This window comes from Triticum aestivum, chromosome 1B (assembly GCF_018294505.1).
Source record: "Triticum aestivum cultivar Chinese Spring chromosome 1B, IWGSC CS RefSeq v2.1, whole genome shotgun sequence".
Classification (NCBI taxonomy): domain Eukaryota; kingdom Viridiplantae; phylum Streptophyta; class Magnoliopsida; order Poales; family Poaceae; genus Triticum; species Triticum aestivum.
Genome location: NC_057795.1, coordinates 632196754 through 632213123, shown reverse-complemented (window position 1 = coordinate 632213123; position 16370 = coordinate 632196754). Strand labels below are relative to the sequence as shown.

Here is a 16370-nt window from a genome sequence, read left to right as displayed (position 1 = left end):
CGTAGCTTGCCACAATAATGCTTCCCTAACATTATTCCCCTGTTGCTAGCTAGCTGCTAGCCCCATCTCTCCCCCACCTGTCACATACACACAGTACCAGTGCCCACTTTAGTTTCCTGCTGTTGCTAAGTATAGCATATACAGATCGAGCGTATCACATCCATCGCCATTGGCCATATCATCTCATGGCCAGGTGAGGTGCATATGCATGCATACAATTATGGGCCGGGGATCAGATAACTCCCGGGCAGAGCCTTTCTGCGCCTGCGGCTGCGCCACATGCATGCACCTGGCCTGGACCGTCGCCTGTAGCACGCGTCGCAGTCCTCTCAACCCACATGACATAAGAAAGGGCACCAAAACGAGAGAGTCCAATCGCGACATGTAGCCGCGAAACCGACGTCTCCTTGCATCGCAGTTTGGGAAACGAAGGGGATAGCTAGATGAAAAGCTCCAAATATGCATAACATATTGCTAGCTTCTGGCATGGAGTAGTCATCCAGATCTCTCTCTCCAGAGATATCTAGGGCATAATTGGTAGCATTTCTTCGGTGTACACTTGCCATTTCGAGAACAGGCTTAATTTACAGTAGATTGATTAAAGAAGACTAGATTTAGAGCTAACTTGTGTATGAGAAGAAGAGAAAAAAAGGCAAACACTTGGATCGATCAAGAGCTCTAAGCTAACTAGCATGGAAAATCGGAAGCAAGCAACCATGGAGGAAAAAAACGCTAGCTAGCTAGGTCAGCGCGAAGTCCATGCACCGCTTCTTCCAGACCGCGTGCACCGGAGTGGGCGCCGCTACGTCGGCGTCCCTGGATCTCTTGGTCATGCCGTAGTTCTCGTGCTCGGGCGCATGCCTCGGCGCCGGCGCGGTGAGAAGGTCGACGCCGAAGAGACGCACGGTCCTCACCACGGGTGCCGGCGACGGGGTGGCCGCCGTCGCCTTGGTGAGGGTCGTCGTCGTCGTGGTCTTGGTCTTGGACCGCAGCTTGCACTCGATGAAGAGCTGGTTGTTCCCGGAGGCGGAGCGGTAGAACCCGACGGCGTCGCCGGCGTGCAGGCCCTTCTCCTTGACGAAGCGGCTCCACCCCTTGGTGAGCACGTAGCTCTGGCTGCTGTTCCAGTATGAGTACCGGAACCTCCACACCTTGCCGGCAGCGTCGTCGAAGTTGAGCAGCATGCCCTTGCACTCGCCGGACACGGCGGCGCCGGCGGAAGGAAGCTGGAGAGGGAAGTGCTTCTCGGCGTGTTGCTTCGGTATCACCAGCCGGTTCAGCTTCCCCACGTCGCTGGGCGTGACCGTCTTGTCGAACAGGTGCTCGCGCCGCGCCGCCGGCGAGGGCGCGGCCGCCGAAGATGGCGACGAGGCGGGAGGCACCGACGACGATGTAGGGGAGGACGCCGCAGCGTCGGCGAAGTAGGCGTGCTTGTACTGAGCGAGCTCGTCGGGGTAGGTGTGCTTGCGCAGCATGTCGACGACCTCGGCCTTCGAGCGGGCGGCGAGGAAGCGGAGCTCGGCGGCGTCCTCTCGGTCGGACTCGGCGAGCGGGCGGAAGTTGGTGACTGCATCGCGGCCGCGGAAGCGCTGCGCCGCCGCGTCGTAGGCGCGCGCAGCCTCGGCCTCCCCCGTGAACGTGCCGAGCCAGACGCGCTGGTGGCGCTCGTAGATCTGCGCGCCCCACCGCCCGTTGGGCTGCGGCACCACGCCCTTGTACTTGGACGACGGCAGCTTGCCGACGCGGCCGGAGTCCGCCTCGGCGCCGGGCTCCGGCGCATCCATGACCGCGCTGGCCCCGCTGCCCACGCGCTGCAGCGGCTTGGTCGCCGCCGCGGCCGGGGACGGAGACGCCTTCTTGCCCGTGGACGCGCCGCTGCTCACGTCGTCCACGAGGCAGCTTCTCGCGCTGTCCATCCGAATCCGATCACCGAGAAATCAAGAAGATGCTTAGCTAGGGAGAGAAGTCGAGCTTAGCTAAATGCTGAAGCTAACTGTGGTGGGAATGGAGGCAGTAGGTAGGTAGAGGAGCAGCAGAGGCAAGTGCGTGTGTTATATAGAGGATCGAGGAGGTGGGTGTGAGTGTGGCTAAGCTAGCTGGTGCATACATCAACCACACCATATTCTATTGTTCTATCTCTATATACTATTTCTACACATGGGCTTATGGTTTTGTTTTTGTCTTTCATAGATGTGTGTAGTAGACAACACATGAATATACTTCATGCTGGTGTTTCTTTTTATGTATATGCATACATGCTTGTGTTGCTTTACATTTGCATAGTAGATATTAGTATTGTTTTAAAGTTATATTTTGGACATGATTCATTTTCCTAAATGATAACGCCCACATGTATGGCACTTCTCAACATGGCCAAAACGCAGTCGATGCAGTTCGATTCATTTGCACGAATATTGTAGCAGTTGTCATCTGGGACGAGCGTAAGAACCCTTGTGTGGGCGTTATCATTTAGTGCCACACGTGTGGACGCTCCTTATCCGAACGGACACACGATGCTCGCCCGAACATGTGGGTGAAACTGCTCTTTGCCCACACGACGCTCACACGGTGATAGATGACAACTAGTAAATCACACACGGCAACTATGATTTGACCTCATGTGGCAACTCCATTTAGTTTCACATGTCAACTATATTTAGGCCCTGTTTGGTTCACAAGTCTTAGGACTTTTTTTAGTCCCAACTTATAAGTCTCAAGTCCCTAAAAAGTTCTTACCTGCTTGGTTCCTGGGACTTATAAGTCCCTATAAGACCATATTACAACTATAAGTCCCTATAAGTCCCTCCTTGAGAGTCTTATTTCATAAGTCCCAAATGCCCACTTTAAGTCCCTATAAGTCCCTCATGTTTGGTTTAGATGGGACTTATAGGGACTTTTTTAAGTCCCTAAGCCAATAAGTCCCTGGAAACAAACACCCTCTTAGTGATGCATGGCAACGAAAGTTAATCACACATGGCAACTATAGTAATTAGACATGGCAACTAAAGTTAATTACACACGCGTTCGCGCTCACGGGGTGGGGTGAGCAGTTGCCACACAGGGTCGTGTGGGCCGACGTAGCTGCGCCCGAACGTGTGTGCAATTTTAATGTTCGCCCACATAGGATCGTGTGGGCTGGTTCCTGGGTACGACCGGACGCAAGGACGGAGCTGGCATGTAGGCATTGGGGTCAATTGACCCCAATGGAATTACTAAATCCTTCATTATCTTAGTAGTAATCATTGTTGATTTATAGAAGATGACCCCATTGCCATGGATATGACCCCATCAAGTTTTTTTTCTAGCTTCGTCCGGACGAGTTGTGTGGTCGGGTGTCCATTATGCCACACGTGTGGTGAATATCGGCGTAGTTTATTTTTGGTATTTACTCCCTCCGCTCCCAAATATTTGTCTTTCTAGCCATCTCAAATGGACTACAACATACGGATGTATGTAGACATGTTTTAAAGTGTAGATTCACTCATTTTGCTCCGTATGTAGTCACTTGTTGAAATCTCTAGAAAGACAATTATTTAGGAACGGAGGAGTATATAGGCCTTGGTGTAGGTCAACTAGTAGATATTTTATGGCATTCATGAAAAGGAAAAAAAAAGATCAAAGACGACGATTAAGATGATGATGAACTCAAAGTGCTACGCACGCAGTATGGTATGGTACGGTTGCGTGGGAAACTCGGAGTGGCATCCCTGCATTTCCTTTTGTTGCCTTCTAGTTTTAACTTTGTTTGGGAGGAAGAAAAGTAGTAGCACGCCAAGTAAGGCATCTCCTCCTCCTGGTAACGCCTACAAGTGGAAGAACAAAATTGTGAGCTGAGCTAGCTGCTGACCCATTTCTGTTTTGGCCCTTATGCAGCAAGCAGGTAATACGTTGTTGTGTGCCGGTCTCTCTGTAGTAAACGGTGACGCCGATCGATGGTGCCGTAGAATTTTCTGTAACTTCCAGATCGATGAGCATATGTCCGCATCGGTGTGGATCGCTTTATGATATTTTTTGATCTTTTACTTGACTATTCACCGCATGCCATGGAACTTTTAGATTACAAAAAATACATAACAATACTAGCTGATGATAATGATCAGCGACCAAACATTAAGGAGGTCAACGGCCGATCCAGTTGCGCATATATATGATGCACATAGTTAATCACTTATACTGCACCAATAAATATCGTACTCCTTCTGTAAATTGATGTAGGACGTTTTAGAGGCTTGACAGTATTAGCGGCTGCTAGCGTTGGATATTTTAGCAGGGCCGTTTCAACAGACCTGTTTATGTATGTGTTTGTGTTTATATAGTTTGGAACTAGTTGACTCTTAAATTACTAGTACAATAAAGTCGACAGGTACGTACAACCTATGTAGCTGGATACAGTATAGATGAGCCCACAGAGTTTAATCAGTCCGCAAAAAAAATAAAGATATATGAACTCTAGATACGAGAAAGAAAATAAACCATCTAGCTGCATACATGCATGGTCAGGCTAGTTACTACTGATATGCAGCTTTGCGGACCTCTAAGATGGATCACCTCCTCACCCGAGCTCAACGCGGCTCCATCGCTGATATGCAGCTTTGCGGACCTCCAAGATGGCTCATCAAAAGTGAACGCAAGTTCAAAGATGTTCTTCTATCTTTTCAGTTTTGTCATGTCGGTCCTTACGTGACTTGTACTTTAATCTTTATGATATGAATGAGACACGTATTACCATGAAAAAAAAAAGGCTAGTTGCTACGTATTCCGGCCTGCTTGCGCCGTCACGTGGTGACCATACTTGCAACTTGGTGTGGGAGCACCGGAGCAGACAGTAGAGTAATTGCCACAGACCACGACTTGGTGCAAGACCTGGCATCGCAAAGTCCACCTCAAGGCTCGTGGAATTAATCGAGTGGAGTGTAAAATATGCGATCTTTAAATTATTAGGATATAGAAAACATGTTAAAGACAACATGCGTCGACCCAGGGCCAAGCTAATTAATCTAGACCAAAGACTTTCTTGCGTGGACGGACAACGAGTGGGATTGCAGTGCATACTCATTAAATTCACTGGAAGTTGTCAATGAGTAGTTTACCAAGTTGGTAATAAAGCAATGTACTCACTTCGGCCCTTTGCATATAACGATTTGTCTAAAGTCAAACTTCACAAAGTTCTATCATACTTATAAAAAATAAATCAACATCTATAACACTAAAGTTTGACAATATAAATAATCAATTCATGATGCACCTAATGATATTGATTTCGTATTGTGGATGTTAATTTTTCCTATAAATTGGTCAAAGTTATGAAGTTTGACTTCGGATAAATCTTATATTCAAAGTAAAAAGGACCTGAGGGAGTACATGTATCCGCAAGAAAAAAACAATATGTATGCGCTACCACACATGGTCCTCATAACTACACAAGAAATTTGCTTCACGATGGAGCAAGTTTCAATTTTCATTTTCTAGTTGGAGCAAGTTTATCCTTGGGGAACGATCTGTGCACATATTTGAAACTCGGTTCTTTTGGCCGAAGGCATCTCGGCTTCAGTTTGGAATCCACGGCATGCCGGAGGTGGTGCTGTGAAGCTCATGGTCTTGTGCCCAGCGATGATCCATGCGAGAGCTGGTGTGGATCTGACTGCAATCTTCGTTCTCTTTTCAGGCTTTCTTTATAAATTCAAGGACTAATTTGTAAAGTATTTATTATCTTGTAGTACTTTCTTCGTCCCAAAATAAATGTCTCAACTTTAATAGTACAAATTTGAGACACTTATTTTGGTATGCAGGGAGTATTGTAAGACTTACATCATCTCCAGCCGCGCCCCCAACTCGCCCCCTAGGGCGACTTTTTTGGCGCAGGCGCCCCAAAAAAGCCCTAGTCGTGCTTTCAAGACGCCAAAATCCGCCGGCTCGACCCGTTTTTGAGCCCAGCGATCCAAGGCCGAACCCAGCGCGCTGGAGGGCGCTCGCGGGCTCCGGCGGAAGGAAAACACACACCTGGGCCACACTATCAGGCGAAAAGTCAAGGAAATCGTCTAGATCCGCCCCCATCCCCGCGCGCTCGACTACCACCCCTACCGACCCTGGTGACGCCCACTGCCCAGCACCGCTAGATAGGCCATTCCCCGCCAGAAAGGAGAGAAAGTTTCGCCGCAGAAACCTCGTCATCACCTTCCGGGCGAGTTTTCCGATACCCCGGCCGCGCAGGGCGGCATAATGGCGGTTGTGCGCCTACGACGCCCGCCAGGTGTTCGGCGATTTGTCTGCCCGGCTCGGAGATGGACTTGGACGACGAGGAGGCGCTCGCGCTGGAGGAGGAAGTTGAAGCCGACGTCCAGGAGGAGGAGCATCTCATGGTCCTCGCTGCCCTCGCCGGCCTGCTGGCGAGCAATGAAAAGCCGCGGGTAGGTGGCTCGGCCCCGGGGCGGCTGAAAGCAAAGAACCAACATCGTCTGGAAGGCTACTCCATGCTCTACACCGACTACTGCGCCGACACTCCATTGCACGGCGAGAAAACATTTCAGCGCCGTTATCGGATGAGCCGAAAGCTTTTCCTCAGGATTGTGGATTCCATCCGGGAGTTCATAGCTACTTCAAGTGCAAGAAGGATTGCACCGACACACTTGAATTCACCTCAATCCGAAGTGCACGACAGCTATGAGGACGCTTGCATAAAGATCTCCCGGTGATTCACTCGACGACTATGGGTGCATGGCTGAGTCCACAACCATTGAGTATTTCTAGAAGTTCTGCAGGGTAGTGGTAGCAGTGTTTGGACCGCAATACTTGCAATCACCCAATATTGAAGACACTGCTCGGATCCTAGCACAGAATGCAGTAAGAGGATTTCCTGGGATGCTTGAAAGCATCGACTGCATGCATTGGAAATGGAAGAATAGTCCATTTGCTTGCTAGGGGATCACTACTAGGGAAAAGCCTATACACAGGATCTTACCAGCAGCGCGTTTTAAAATAAGGCGCTGCTGCAATGTAGCAGTAGCGCGCTCCAGTAGAACTCGCTGCTGAAATAAAAGTAGCAGTAGCGCGCCTCCTCTAGGCCGTGCTACTGCTATAATTCCCACAACCCGGCCACGAAGCTAGTTCTAGCAGCAGCGTGTTAATTCGAAGTGCGCTACTGCTAAGTAGTTTAGCAGTAGCGCCTTTACCTATAGCGCGTTACTACTAAAACTAGCTATCTCCCACCACCCATGCTCTCCTCTATCCGATCCACTCACACTAACACTTACTCGATCTCCCCCTCAACCCCCCCCCCCCCCCCGCGCCGGTCCTCCCCCGCCAGCCGTCGTCATCTACCCCTCCTCCCTCTGCGCCGCCGTCACCTCCTCCTCGCTGGACTCGGTACCGCCCTCCTCCTCCGTCCTTCCTCGACTCACCACCGGCTGGCCCCTCCTTGCTCCGCCCTTCCTCCTCCGTCCTACTCTCTCCTCCCTCCTCCAGTCGCCCCTCCTTCTCCCTCCTCCCTCCTCCATCCACAACCCCTCCTCCCTGCTACATTTTGATTTAGTAGCCAAGTTCATATGCAACATTTTGATTTAGTTCATATGATTTAGTTGATTTAGTGGCTAGTTGATTAGTTGATTTAGAACATCTTGATTTAGTTGATTTCGTAGGCTAGTTAATTTAGTTGATTTATAGAACATTTTGATTTAGTTGATTTAGTACGCAAGTTGATTTAATAGGCTAGTTGATTTAGTTGATTTATAGCACATTTTGATTTAGTTGATTTAGTACGCTAGTTGATAGCTCTAAAGATTCGGCACCACCTAGCTGGATCTTATACTACTGGAATCTGGCATTTTGCCGTCTGCCTCCACTTTGCCATCCGCCAGTTGACGGCAAAGAGCCTCTTTGCCGCCCGCTTCCACAAAGCGGACGGCAAAGAAAGAGCTGATGGCAAAATGTGTATTTGCCGTCAGCTGAGTCTTTGCCGTCAGCCAGTTGACGGAAAAGATCTGGAAGGCAGGCGGCAAAGGTCAAGGTGGGACCCACAGGGCATGGCGTGGCTAGATCAGGTTCTTTGCCGTCCGCCAGCGGACGACAAAGAGGAGACGCAGGCCAGCCCTAAACGGTCGCCTTCTTTGTCGTCTGCTAGTGGACGGCAAAGAAGGCCCACTTAACGGGCTGTGCCGTCTCCGCTCTCTGTCTGCCCTTCCCCGCGCGCCCGCCTCTCTCCTTCCCCGCCGCTGCCGCCACCGCTGTCGCCCCCGCCGACCAGCCCTGCCCCCCAGACCCAGCCCCCGCAACCGTGCATCCCCCCCCCGCAAAGAGGAACCCCGCCACGCCCCGTCGCCCCGCCGTGCCCCATCGCCGGAGAGGCCAGCGCCGGGCCGCCCCGGTGCCAGACCCCTCCCCGCAGCCCTGCGCCGCCCCGGCCCGCTTCCGCCCTCCTCCTCGCAGCCCCTGCGCCGCCCCGCCCCGCCGGCGGACCTCGCCCTCCGCCGGCGATCCCCTCCAGGTTTGTTCTTTCCCCCTTGAGGGAGTTCCGGACTAGGGGGTGTCCGGATAGCCGAACTATCATCATCGGCCGGACTCCAAGACTATGAAGATAGAAGATTGAAGACTTCGTCACGTGTCTGGATGGGACTTTCCTTGGCGTGGAAGGCAAGCTTGGCGATACGAATATGTAGATCTCCTACCATTGTAACCGACTCTGTGTAACCCTAGCCCTCTCCGGTGTCTATATAAACCGGATGGCTTTAGTCCGTAGGACGAACAACAATCATACCATAGGCTAGCTTCTAGGGTTTAGCCTCCTTGATCTCGTGGTAGATCTACTCTTGTAACACACATCATCAATATTAATCAAGCAGGACGTAGGGTTTTACCTCCATCAAGAGGGCCCGAACCTGGGTAAAACATCGTGTCCCTTGTCTCCTGTTACCATCCGCCTAGACGCACAGTTCGGGACCCCCTACCCGAGATCCGCCGGTTTTGACACCGACATTGGTGCTTTCATTGAGAGTTCCTCTTTGTCGTCACCGATAGGATCGATGGCTTCTTCGATCATCATCAACGACGCAGTCCAGGGTGAGACCTTCCTCCCCGGACAGATCTTCGTATTCGGTGGCTTCGCACTATGGACCAACTCGCTTGGCCAACTGGAGCAGATCGAAAGCTATGCCCCTGGCCGCCAGGTCAGATTTGGAAGTTTGAACTTCACGGCTGACATCCGCGGGGACTTGATCCTCGATGGATTCGAGCCACAGCCAAGCGTGCCGCACTGTCACGGCGATCATGATTTAGCTCTGCAGCCGGACAGTACCCTGGAGGCCGCACTCGAACCCGCTCCGATCTTCAATTCGGAGCCGGCTGCGCAGATCGAGGACGGATGGCTAGACACCGCCTCGGGGGCTGCAACCTCTACGGTGATAGAGCCAGACACTGGCCTTGTCCCTCATAAAGCTCGTGGATCCGAGGTGGCGGACTCCAAACCTCCCGCGCCCCCTCCGATCGAATCCGATTGGGCGCCGATCATGGAGTTCACCGCAGCAGACATCTTTCAACACTCACCTTTCGGCGACATCTTGAGTTCGCTAAAGTATCTCTCGTTATCAGGAGAGTCCTGGCCGGACTGCGGCCAGGACGGTTGGGATGCGGACGACGAAGAAATTCAAAGCCCACCCACCACCCACTTGGTAGCCACTGTCGATGATCTAAACGACATGCTAGACTACGACTCCGAAGACATCGACGGTATGGACGACGATGCCGGAGACGACCAAGAACCAGCGCCTACGGGGCACTGGAAAGCCACCTCATCATATGACATATACATGGTGGATATCCCAAAGGATGGGAATGGCGAAGGGGCAGCAGAGGATGACCCCTCCAAGAAACAGCCCAAGCGCCGGCGTCAGTGGCGCCGCTCTAAGTCCCGCCATAGCAAGAATGAAGATTCCGGCACCGGAGATAATAATACACCGGACAGTGCCGAAGACAACCCACTCCAGCAAGATCCAGCGCAGGAGGACGGAGACGCCAGCCCTCATGAGAGAGCGGCAGATGAAGAGGTAGAGGATTACATGCCTCCCTCCGGAGACGAGGCAAGCCTCGACGACGATGAATTCGCCGTGCCTGAGGATCCCGTCGAACAAGAGTGTTTTAAACGCAGGCTTATGGCCACGGTGAACAGCCTCAAGAAAAAGCAGCAACAGCTTAGAGCTGATCAAGATCTGCTAGGCGACAGATGGACTGAAGTCCTCGCGGCCGAAGAGCATGAGCTCGAACGCCCCTCCAAAAGCTACCCTAAATGCAAGCTGCTCCCCCGATTAGAGGAGGAGGCGTATGAACCCGCATCACCAGGAGACAATACGGCTGACCGACCACCCCGTGGTCGCGACAGAGAGGCTTCTAGGCCCTTCACTAAACCCGTACCCCGGCATCGCTCGAAAAGCACAAGGCCACAGGGGAATGCTCCGGACTTGCGAGATATTGGAGGATAGGGCAAGACAATCAAGATCGATCTATGGATCGCATGGGCGCCCCATGATACGTGACGACAACCCTCGCGCCGGACACAGTACGTCCGGCCGGGCCGAACAAAATAGACAACGCTCTTTCGAGCTCCGTCGTGATATCGCCCAGTACAGAGGCGCTGCACACCCACTATGCTTCACAGACGAAGTAATGGATCATCAAATCATCGAAGGGTTTAAACCCGTGAATATTGAATCTTACGATGGCACAAAAGACCCCGCAGTTTGGATCGAAGACTATCTCCTTCGCATCCACATGGCCCGCGGTGACGATCTGCACGCCATCAAATATCTCCCCCTCAAGCTTAAAGGACCAGCCCGGCATTGGCTTAACAGCTTGCCAGCAGAATCAATTGGGAGTTGGGGAGACCTGGAAGCTGCATTCCTCGATAACTTCCAAGGCACGTATGTGCGACCACCAGACGCTGATGACCTAAGCCACATAATTCAGCAGCCAGACGAATCGGCCAGACAATTCTGGACACGGTTCTTAACCAAGAAAAACCAAATCGTCGACTGTCCGGATGCGGAGGCCCTTGCAGCCTTCAAGCATCATATCCGTGACGAGTGGCTTGCCCGGCACCTGGGACAGGAAAAGCCGAAATCCATGGCAGCCCTCACATCACTCATGACTCGCTTTTGCGCGGGTGAGGACAGCTGGCTAGCACGCAGCAACAACCTCAGTAAAAATTCTGGCAGTCCGGATATCAAGCACCGTAATGACAGGTCGCATCGTAACAAAAACAAATGCCGCATTAACGGCGACAATAGTGAGGATACGGCAGTCAATGCCGGATTCAGAGGCTCTAAACCCGGTCAGCGGAAAAAGCCATTCAAAAGAACTACTCCGGGTCCGTCCAATTTGGACCGAATACTCGACCGCTTGTGCCAGATACACGGCACCCCCGAAAAGCCAGCTAATCACACCAACAGGGACCGTTGGGTATTCAAGTAGGCAGGCAAGTTAATTGCCGAAAACAATGACAAGGGGCTGCACAGCAATGGCGAGGAAGAGACCCGACCGCCGAACAATAGAGGACAGAAGGGTTTCCCCCCACAGGTGCGGAAGGTGAACATGATATACGCAACGCACATACCCAAAAGGGAGCGGAAGCGTGCACTCAGGGATGTATACGCGATGGAGCCAGTTGCCCCGAAGTTCAATCCATGGTCCTCTTGCCCGATCACTTTTGACCGAAGGGACCACCCCACCAGCATCCGCCACGGCGGATTCACCGCATTGGTTCTAGATCCAATCATCGATGGATTTCATCTCACCAGAGTCCTGATGGACGGCGGCAGCAGCCTGAACCTGCTTTATCAGGACACGGTGTGCAAAATGGGCATAGACCCCTCAAGGATCAAACCTACCAAGACGACCTTTAAAGGCGTCATACCAGGTATAGAAGCCAATTGTACAGGCTCAGTTACACTGGAAGTGGTCTTCGGATCCCCGGATAACTTCCGAAGCGAGGAGTTAATCTTCGACATAGTTCCGTTCCGCAGCGGCTATCATGCTTTGCTCGGGCGTACCGCGTTTGCAAAGTTCAACGCGGTGCCGCACTACGCATACCTTAAGCTCAAGATGCCAGGCCCTCGAGGAGTCATCACGGTCAATGGAAACACTGAACGTTCTCTCTGCACGGAGGAACATACAGCGGCTCTCGCGGCAGAAGCACAATGCAGCCTCTAAAGGCAATTCTCGAGTCCGGCCGTTAAGCGGCCGGACACAGCTAAGCGCGCCCGGAGTAACCTACAACAAGACCAACTGGCACGATCCGAGCCTGCGTAGCAGTGCGGCCCCAACCCCAGCCCCTGTAAAACGTCAAAACAGGTCCTTCGCGTACATCAATACGCCCCGAAGATACCATGGGCATGGGGAGAGGGGCACGACCACGATAAGCCCAGACTGCGGCTCAACCACACCAGGGACTCTCAAGTGTGTCGTTATTTTTCCTTTTTCCTTTTATTTTTTACCCACAGGACTCCGTTCGTCAGAGGCCCTGTCCGGTAGCATACCTGCCGAACTCACAATGCAACAGCCAGGGAAGGATAAAGGCTACAACGAATATACAGGTGGTCTCCATTACGAGCATTTTTTATACACCACTCCGCAGCCTACCCCTGGAGGGGGACATGTTTAACAGTCCCGTCCCTTGCTTATCGCACTATTTGTATCGTTCTGCACTTACAACAGTTTTTCTTGAATAAGTAATGCAGCACCTTTTTGCTTCCAATTGCATTTCTCTTTTATACATATGTTCATTTGTGACATTTCGCATCCGTACGTTTTTGGTACGGCAAAATACACCAGGGGCTTATGTTTCCCGCATCATGGTGTGACAAGTCCGAACACTTTCACAAGTGCGGTACCCCGAACTTATAGCATTATATGCATCAGCTCCGAATCATGTCTTGGGTCAATAGTTGGGTTTGCCCGGCTCCCATGTTTTGGTACCTTACGTTCCGTTGTATCGGCTAAGGTAGCACTGGGAGAACCACTGCGATTGCGCCCCAGTTGAGCTGGGTTAACGCCTCAGTGGAGAAAGCTAAAACTGACCGTCATGATGAGGCGAGAACCGGTCGCTGTTCGAGAGGTTTTTTGCGAGTCCTTTAAAACTTATGCCGCTTAGAGCAAGGAGCCAGATCTTGTCCGGCCCTGGCGTGGATAGCGCCCCAAATTCGGCCTTCCGAAGACTAGGGGCTTCGCCGAAATTTAAAATTATAGAATTCTATGGCTAAGTGAGAGTGTTCAAGCATTATAAGTCCGGTTGCCTTGTTCGCTGTGTTGAGCGCCTCCCTAGATGGACCCAACAATGGGAACAAGAGTGCTCAAGTTTATCCCGAACACCCCAGCACTCGTGGCATGGGGGCTGAAGCCGACGACTTGCCATCTCTCAGATTTGATAAACAGCCGCACAGAAGGTAATATTTTAAATTAACAAGCGTTGCTTAGCGCATATGAACTAAGTTTTCAGCGCACATGATAACAAAATGCGAGTCTACTCAAATATTACATCTTTGGAGCACTCACCCGCAATAGTGCGGACGCCCTTCAGCACACTCTTATAATACATCTCGGGCGTGCGATGCTCCTTGCCCTCTGGTGGCGGGTCCGTCACGAGTTTCTGGGCATCCATCTTGCCCCAGTGCACCTTTGCGCAGGCAAGGGCCCGACGGGAACCTTCAATACAGGCGGAGTGCTTGATGACTTCAACCCACGAGCACGCATCCACCAGCCGCCGCACCAGGCCGAAGTAGCTCCCAGGCATGGCCTCCTTCGGCCACAGCCGAACTATGAGGCCCTTCATGGCCTGTTCGGCCGCCTTGTGGAGCTCGACCAACTGCTTCAGCTGGTCGCTAAGGGGCACCGGATGTCCGGCCTCAGCATACTGAGACCAGAAGACCTTCTCTGTCGAGCTCCCCTCCTCGGCCCGGTAGAATGCGGCAGCATCGGACACGCTGCGAGGAAGATCTGCGAACGCCCCTGGAGAGCTCCGAATTCGGGTAAGCAACAGGTAATTAACACTCACATGCTTACTTTGCATGAAAAATGCCTTACCCGCTGCTATTTTCTTCACCGCCTCGATCTCCTGGAGGGCCTTGTAGGCTTCGGCCTTAGCGGCTTTGGCACTCTCAAGAGCCGTTGCAAGCTCAGACTCTCGAGTCTTCGAGTCACGCTCTAGGCTCTCATATTTTTTCACGAGATCCTGGAGCTCTTGCTGTACCTCCGCCACCCGCGCCTCCTGCTTCTCTCGCTTGGTGCGCTCCGCGGCCGCATTGCGTTCGGCCACGGCCACCGCCTCTTTCAGGGTCGCCACCTCGTTAGTGGCCCCTGCAATACCCACGTTATCCTTGTCATTCTTTTTGCAACCAAAATCCTTTTCTGTAAGGTACAATTTTAATAAGGTGTTACTCGCCTTCCTTATCCTCTAGCTGCTTCTTGGCACAACCGAGCTCGTTCTCGAACCGCTCGAGGTTTTCCTTCAAAGTATTGACCTCCGCAGTCAGTGCAGCAGAGGTCAGCAGCGCAGCCTGCAATCCCATATTGACATATTTTTTATGACTCCTGCGTATATCTTTTTAGATCCTCAGTCCGGCTTTTCTTTCCGAACACCGAACCGAGCATCAGGGGCTACTGTCTATGCGGTACCATTTTATATATATCGAAATTCTTACCTCAAAGCCTGTTAGAAGGCTGCTGCAGGCTTCGGTCAGCCCGCTCTTGGCGAGCTGCACCTTCTGAATCACCGCACTCATAACAGTGCGGTGTTCCTCTTCAATTGAGGCGCCATTGAGCGCCTCCAGCAAGTTATCCGCCGCCTCCGGTTGGATGGAGGCTGCCGGCGTCACGGTCTTGCCCTTCCTACGAAGGGGTCGCCCACCGGACTCCGGAACCGCTGTGGGTTCCGGGGCTGAGTCCGGTGCAAAGTCCGGGAGGTTGTCCTGCGACACCTCCAGGGCCTCCTCCTCCTGGTGGGTCCCTTCCTAGGATCCCACCTCGGCATCATCCGCGTCACGGGGGGTGGAGGCAGTCGGAAGAGAATCCATATCTGACGCACCTAAGGACCCACTCGACGAAGCGGGAAGATCATCCTTGGGCGGACTGCAGGGTTGTATGCGGCATTAGAAAGACAATGTGTGGCAAAAAAGAAAAACCATGAAGTTATTCGGAAGTCCGGATACTTACGATCTCGCCAGGGGCTTGGCCCTTGGAGGCTAGTCCTCGTCGTCATCACTGGCGTTGGCAGAGCAGTCCGGGGGAAGAGTTTTTCCCTTCTTGGACCCTTCGGCCTCCCTTGTTGGCGAGGCCTTCCTTTTCTTCCCTCCCCCTGCTGGAGGAGAGGCTTTCTTCTTCTTATCCTCCTCGCCTTGGTGGGAGGAGTCGGCCTCGGATTCATCATCCGATAACACTTGAAAACGGGAGCTCTTTCGAGTACCCGTGGCCTTCTTCTTGGCCTTCTTATTCGGCACCACATGGGGTGCCGGAGCCAGCAGCCCCGTTAAGCGAGCGTCCGCTGGGTCCTCTGGCAATGGGGCCGGACAGATAGCCTGTTCGGCCTTCTTCAGCCAGTCCTGTCAAAGGAAAGGGAGTTTATGTTGGGGAACGTAGCAGAAATTCAAAATTTTCCTACGTGTCACCAAGATCTATCTATGGAGAAACCAACAACAATGGGAAGGAGAGTGCATCTACATACCCTTGTAGATCGCTAAGCGGAAGCGTTCAAGAGAACGGGGTTGAAGGAGTCGTACTCGTCGTGATCCAAATCACCGGAGATCCTAGTGCCGAACGGACGGCACCTCCGCGTTCAACACACATATAGCCCGGTGACGTCTCCCATGCCTTGATCCAGCGAGGTGAGAGGGAGAGGTTGAGGAAGACTCCATCCAGCAGCAGCACAACGGCGTGGTGGTGATGGAGGAGCGTGGCAATCCTGCAGGGCTTCGCCAAGCACCACGGGAGAGGAGGAGTACTTGGGAGAGGGGGAGGGCTGTGCCAGAACATGTGGTGCGGCTGCCCTCCCACCCCCACATATATATAGGGGCAAGGGAGAGGGGGGCCGGACCCTCAGATCCAATCTGAGGAGGGGGCGGCGGCCAAGGGGGGGAGGAGTGCCTCCCAAGTCAAGTGGAGGCCCTCCCCCTTAGGGTTTTCCCCTCCCCATGCGCATGGGCCTTGGGGGGCTGGTGCCCCTGGCCCATTAAGGCTAGGGTGCCCCCCTACAGCCCATGCTACTGTATTGAACGTGGTGGAACAATTTCGGGACCTCCGGACCCCTCCGGAATCATCCGGAACCTTCTGGAAGCTTCCCGGTACAATACCGAAAAAACCCGAACTTTTCCCGGAACCCGAACAACAACTTTCCATAT

The 16370-nt window shown here is 52.7% G+C and overlaps 1 protein-coding gene across 1 annotated transcript; it reads right to left on the bottom strand.

The window, feature by feature from the left end:
- Positions 1-440: 440 nt before the first annotated feature.
- LOC123143655 (AP2/ERF and B3 domain-containing protein Os05g0549800) lies at positions 441-2029 on the bottom strand. The gene has a single exon (XM_044562604.1). The coding sequence runs from the start codon at positions 1914-1916 to the stop codon at positions 741-743; it is 1176 nt and encodes a 391-aa protein (XP_044418539.1). The 5' UTR covers positions 1917-2029; the 3' UTR covers positions 441-740.
- Between the last annotated feature and the right edge of the window lie 14341 nt (positions 2030-16370).